Genomic DNA, 6728 nt, shown 5'->3' on the forward strand with positions numbered 1-6728 from the left:
TTACTCTATTCAACTTTTATTTGACTGGATTTGTTTCTTGACGCGGTTTAATGTCGCGAATATGCGGGGTTTTGTCATTGTTAACGAATATTTCCAGAAAACCATGGGCTTACAAAATGAGAGTGCACCCTGATGGTTGCGCGTTTGATCACATTGCTTCCCTTCAACACATAGTAATGATAAATTAAATCAGTGAATTGATTTGTCTGCTCATTTCACTTCCGTCCCTAACTGCCAACGGTCTCTGTGTGTTTATGGTGCACACACACACACGCGCTCAGGTGCACGGACATCTGATTACACACAGCTCTCTTTACATTCAACAAAGTTTTACTTGTGATGTCACTCACCTATCTACCGATAATTATTGAAAAAAAACTCTTATATTTGACACAAAATGTGCTAGTTTAGGAAAGTAATGCAGGGCTTACATCCCAAGATTTGTTTGGACAAAACAAAGACGTTGTTGCCATGCTTTGGTGAATGATCTACAACAGGGATGTCCAAAGTCGGTCCTCGAGGGCTCCTGTCCTGCAGGTTTTAGATGTTGCATGCTTCAACACACCTGATTCAGACCAAGGCATCATTAACAGGCTTGTGTAGAACTTAACAATCTGTTGAAAAGATTGATTTAATCCGAATCAGGTGTGTTGAAGGTGCAACATCTAAAACCTGCAGGACAGCGGCACTCGGGGACCGACTTTGGACGTCCCTGATCTACAATGATTTTTCTTTCTTTTCTTAAGAAAAACAGATGAAGCTCATATTTTACCCTGAACAACTTATTTGACCTTGGTTTAATACAATCTTCTCTGGGTTTTAATGGAATGATGATGTTTTTTTATTCTAAGGTGACAGAAAAACTACACGTGATGGGAGTCTGGGTCCACTTCATGTAGCCTTTACTGATAATATCGTGTAATGTGACGGCATTTATACACTGATGCTTCCTCCATGGTACAACATAGAGCGAAGGAAAGATCTTAGGAAGTGTAATCATGATCCATGGTTCAGGTGCTGCTGTATGAGCTCTATGTTCTTACAACAGTACATTACTTCCAGTTTATACAACCCTGTTCCCTCAACAGTTGTAAAGCCACCAATTACAGAACATAAGAGTGGAATGATTTCCAAATAGTTTCAACCCTAAATTTAGTTGTAAACACGAAAACATTTAAAAACATCTCACAACTAATATGTTTAACTGGCAGCAGGTGAGTAACATGACTGGATATAAAGAAATCATCTGTTAAGAGACTGAGCCTCTCAGGAGCACTGGGAGTAGTTCACCACTCTGTGAAAGACTAGGTCACAAATAGGTCAACAATTTAAAAGAAAAAAAAAAAAAGAGGGGTTTTCATATTCTGTATGTAACATAGTACCATTACAAAAGCCTGAAAACCAGCTCAGTTTAGGCAGCTCAGCATTAAAAAGGCTCATTTAAGATGGACTGAGGTGAAGCATCTGGACTAAAGTGGAGAGGAATCCAGCTGGTTATCATTCTCAACAGTTCAAATGTATGCTAACCGATATAAGCAATGTCCAGCTGCTATCCAACGTCTCGGAATGCCTTAATTATTCATACAAATAACTCCAAACCATATCCTCGGAGAATAAAAATGTCTTAGAAGAAAAAGAGTTAATATAGAGAGCTATTATACCCTGTGTGCACCCGTCAGCCACTGAAAACATTTAGCGAAGTCTGAAACAGAAAATATCAAAAGTGCAGCAACTGGTCTCCTCTGTTCTGAAATGCTGACAAAGGCTCGATAAAGTAAGAGATGATTGGACACTGTGGTGAACGTGTCCCGATTCTTTTTTAACGTGCCGCCGACATCAAATTCAAAACGATTGTTCCTTTGTTCAGTTGACAAGAAAAAAGAAAGAAAAACATTTGATGTTTTTATCGGAAAGACAAAACCAAAGAAACGCAGCAACGATATCTTTTGTTTAAACCTCCCAAAATATTCATAAAAAACCTATCAAACTATTTCTTAACAAGTGTGGAAATAGTATCATTTTGACCATCAACCCTTGTGTGTGTTTAATAAATCAGAAGTGCGGATCACAGTCTTCCAGCAGACTGTCAGTGATGTAGCTGATCTTCAGCTGGTTTTGGAAATAGTTCTTCTCCACGGCAGTATTTACAGTCCACCCAACCACCTCCACCCCTCGTTCCGCCCAGTACTGAACATAGTCCCTGATTGAAAGAAAGGAGAGGGAAAAAAAAATCAAAAGTTACGCTTCTGTTCTCTGACAGCCTTCACAAGCTACTTCTTTCTGACACTGAAGGATCTGGCTGTGAACCATGAAGCTGATCAGATTAGATACTGCAATTTAAACTGAAGTCAAACTCATAGAGACATGCTTAATGTCACCTACTGGGAGATAAAGTCCTTTTGCACAAGGATGGCAGAGATTCCACACAGTTTCCACAGCACATGATTGTGGGCCCAGTCCAACAAGATGTCGAGAACACCAGCCCACAGCTGTCCCCATGACGACGTGGAGCTAGGAGTCCCATCGCCAAAGCGGCTCAGTCTCCAGGGCCGGTGGGTGAGAGCCGTGACCACGTGAGGGTCAATCTGACGCATCTGTGGGCCAAAAGAGGCCAGAGTTCAAACGACCGTCTTGAATTAGAAATTAGAAGGTGGACCTGGCAGTTCGAATAAAACAAGGCTGCGGAATCATTTCAAGACGAATGGGCATCAAGCAAAAAACGTTTTACTTTGAAAACGAAGAAGTCCACAGTGCCTCGAATAATGAGTAGGTTAAGTTTTTGCTACTCCGTCATATTTCTCGTTACCTTGTAGATGACTTTGGGTTCAAAAGAGGACACGACGCTGGTGTTGTAAAGAACTGGGAACTTCTTATACATCTCATGAAGCACTGATGCAGCCTGAGAATCAGAGACGCAGAACAGTGTTCAGCCAAAGAAAAAAACAGGAGAGATGACTGGCAGACCACTGTGGCCGTGTGAGATTAACCACACTGGTTGTTGCAATTTGTGCATCAGCGCGGGTTCGTGGTGCCGTTCACGCAGGGCGGAAACACGAGTGATTGCTTTCAATGTACAATTATTGAGCGGTCAGACAGCTAAAGAAAGTCTTTGTGGGTCACTACACTGAGAAGTTACTTTGTTAGAACAGATGTTTTTTTTTAATATACAGCACTTTGGTCAACAACAGTTGATTTAATTGTGCTTTCTAAACAAACTCGATCACATATCATGTACGCCATAAACCCAAAAGCATCTTGATAATCAGCCTTTTTAAAGAAAATTAAAAGTACTCAAACTGGGAGCCTCCTCACTGATGCAATGTGAGCAAACATCTCATTTTAAGCCGGGTTAATTCATTAACTACCTTATCAGGTTGACCTTTTACATCAAAGAATATGGTCAGTTGGTGTCTGATGCACTCCCCCACTGCCTCCTGCAGAGTTGGAACCTTTTCTCCGCCGAACTTGTCCCTGCAGAGGAAAAAAAAAACATCATTGTTTTATTTCTGGCATTAGAGCTTCACACATTCAAAGCTATTTGTGATTTTTATTTCTCATAAGAATAGAAACATGTCCTCAAACCACTTTTATGAAAATTTTAGATATGTACACACCTGCAAATTCGCAAGAAAACACGATAAAGGTGATGGGTATAAGTGTTAGGAAAAGATTTCCACAACTCGAAGTTTTATGTGAGATGAATGTCACAGATTGAAGTATCTCTGGTATTAACACAACATTCTCTCTCTCTCTCTCTTTGTTAAACATGCAGCATACTTCAGCCTGTGGTGAGCAGCAGCATCTAATCTTCTAAGCTGGGCGAAAGGAAGTTTGCTAATTGGTCCAGAGCCATTGGTGGTACGATCCACAGTGTCATCATGCATCAGTACTGGGATTCCATCAACGGTGAAAGTCAGGTCAAGTTCCACTCCAGCTGCCCCATTTCTGCTGGCCTGGAGTGGACAATAAGTTGCAGAAACACATATAGGTCATCTATGGCCTTGCAATTACAATCTTGTACACACTTAATTTTGGATCACAAATCGATACAAGGACAGACCCTAAGTACTCTGCCTATCCTCCCTTATCAAATGTGATAATGACAATGCTTAGCAGCGACATGGAGATCTCAACAACAGGATAAAAAGTTTCCATTTGGTATAAAACACGAACAAGAATTCGTGTTGAATCTTATGTGATCTCAGTCATTGAATGGCTGACATGTGAGTGGAGACCAAACGATGGGTCAACATTCAACTGGTAAGAAAAACAGACCAAAAGCTATTCAGAATAACAGAAGAGGGGATGAACCGTACTTACACAGAGGCAGCCGCGGCTATTCAGAGACAACACGGGAAGCCGGACAGCCTCTCCCATTCTCTGGCGAAATTGCTACATCTTCAATGTTAAATTGACGATAAAACAGTTATTCACAAAACACAAGATATGCCCAATACTGCATTTACTTTCATAACTACAACATGTTGTCCTGTAGCTTAATGAAGTGATTTGTTCTGAAATCGCCGCCGTTCACTGAGGAAATCATGTTATGAAGCCGCCACTAACAGCCAGGCTTCCGAGCCGAGGGCTGCCCGGCTTCAGGAGGGGGCGGGAGAGTTTAGTTTTTTTCTACAATTCTAGGTCATCATTGGCTAAATCGACAAAAACTCATCACTTCCGAGGCTGCTCGGCGTCTCTGGGGGTAGATTAGACGTGGGCGTGTCAATATGAGGGGCTGTGTCGTGATGATTGGAGTTCGTGTTTGTCCATCATGAGAGAGAAAAAATGCTCCACAGATTCTGATCCAGCCACAGATCCAGCCATTTACAGGCCTTAGATTTGATCATACTTGATTTTGGCCTTGCTGTGTGAATTTTCAAAGTCTATTCCTTCTTTCTGTGTATTTGCTGGGCATACTTGTCATACTAGACACAGCTATGTTATAACTAATTCTTTTTAACTTTGCTATCTTCTTTGGGATGGCACAAGCCACTACAACCCTGAACGCGTAATATGGGCTTCCCCTGCTTTAAAAGTCAGCAGCCGCCACTGCACAGAGGGAAGGATGGTGAAAGCTTCTGGGTCACTTATGATATACAGTAGCAGAATTAGCACCGTATGTAAAAGTATGAGATAATGGAATAACTCCATCATGGAGGTGACATCAGTTAGAATCAGGGCTGGGCGAGTTAACTCGTTATTATCGCGTTAACTCGTTAGCTATTTAACGCCGATTCATATTTTATCGCGCATTAACGCAGGTTTTATTATTGTAAAAGTCTGTTGCTGTCTGCAACATAGAACTAAATGTTCAAGTAAACAAAGTGGAAAGACAACATTAGTGGTTGTAATCATTAAAAAATAGCATTCTTAGCATTGTCGCTGGTACCAATAAATAATCAAAGTAATACTGGCCACTTTAGCCTGCTTCTCATTCCCCAGAGACAAACTTCACGGTCAAAACTAGGATTCTTTAACTCCCACTTCTCCTATGCATCACATTGACACAGTTACAGCAAACACCACGAAGTAATAAAATAAAAATAAACTAGCAGGTAACATCACCGTTACAGGTGCTCCTCGGTCTGTGTGAAGCTCACAGAGCTAACCGGCGCTACATCCTGTTTTACTCGTTTCAACATAAAAGCACGTATTTCAAAATAAATTTTTAAAAAACTCCTGCATTTACAGCCAAATTGAATTGTCTTCTCACCGTAGTAGTTCCAGTCTAAAATATCACTTAATGCAAAACACACAACTGATACCAGCAAGTCATTCAAGGAAACGGACAGTAGAGCGAGGCTTCTACATAAAAATGCTGATGTTAAAAGTGTGTTTGCACAACAAATTTTATGGCACTTTCATTTATATGGCAGCACATTTAAAGGCTATACATTACTTTTGAATTCAATTTTGGATTTTACGTACAAATGCGATTAATCGTGATTAATCAGGGAAATCATGTGATTAATTAGATTAAAGATTTTAATCGTTGCCCAGCCCTAGTTAGAATACAATGCTGAGGTGCAAAATGCAACCAGCTGCAGCAGAAGCCTCAGATCTGCATCTATTCATTCCTGTAAAGCCAAAACATCACCTGTTGGGGACCAATAAGAATCTAAGCTAACCCAAAAAAATCATTTAGAAACTTCATCACGTGGCACCACTATGTTACACACAATCTCACAATTAAGACATTGACTAAATCCATCTAAACTTATTTGCAGAAAATGTCTAGTGGGCCCTTTATTTGTCAGGTGTGAAAGTCTCTACAGTTCTTTGATTAAAATGCGGATCTGATCCGCACCAGAACCTGATCACTGTCGCACCAGAGCAGGTGTCTGACTGTAAGTCTGACCTCTCTGATCGCTGCCAAGGTGTTCTCCGGTGCATCGTGGCTCCCTCCGCGGTGCGCCACCACCGGAACGCCGCCCGAAGGAGCTCTGGCCCGCAGGACCCGAAGGGCCAGGTCCACCGGCACCGGGGGGAACTGGAACATCACCATGAAAACGTAAAGGAGCACCGTGACGAGGGAGGCCCCCGCAGTGCTCCTCGTTATCAGGAGCACCAACAGGAACACCACCGAGAAATACACCGCCTCGTCTCCGAGCTGCAGCATGGCGAGATGACGGAGCAACGTCACGACAAGCGGGGAGGATGTTGGTTAAAGAGAGATGGTGTGACGATAGGTGAGGTCGTGCTGTGAGCTGACGTCATGCTTTGGTGAG

General features: G+C 41.9%; 1 protein-coding gene across 4 annotated transcripts; it reads right to left on the reverse strand.

Annotated features, from left to right (window-relative positions):
• Positions 1–852: 852 nt before the first annotated feature.
• On the reverse strand, positions 853–6716 carry LOC142371160 (glycerophosphodiester phosphodiesterase 1-like). Of its 4 annotated transcripts, none has more exons than XM_075453774.1 (7): positions 6359–6430; positions 4321–4398; positions 3778–3953; positions 3366–3471; positions 2807–2899; positions 2383–2594; positions 856–2200 (listed from the first exon to the last, which is right to left on the reverse strand). In XM_075453774.1, exons 2-7 carry the CDS (start codon positions 4375–4377, stop codon positions 2053–2055), a joined length of 792 nt encoding a protein of 263 aa, XP_075309889.1. In that variant the 5' UTR covers positions 4378–4398; positions 6359–6430; the 3' UTR covers positions 856–2052. The 4 variants fall into 4 exon arrangements, with proteins under 4 accessions (XP_075309887.1, XP_075309886.1, XP_075309889.1 ...); XM_075453773.1 differs by lacking the exon at positions 6359–6430 and adding an exon at positions 5566–5707; XM_075453771.1 differs by lacking the exon at positions 4321–4398 and having other exon boundaries at positions 854–2200; positions 6359–6714.
• Positions 6717–6728: the final 12 nt, after the last annotated feature.

Source organism: Odontesthes bonariensis, chromosome 21 (genome assembly GCF_027942865.1).
Source record: "Odontesthes bonariensis isolate fOdoBon6 chromosome 21, fOdoBon6.hap1, whole genome shotgun sequence".
NCBI lineage: Eukaryota > Metazoa > Chordata > Actinopteri > Atheriniformes > Atherinopsidae > Odontesthes > Odontesthes bonariensis.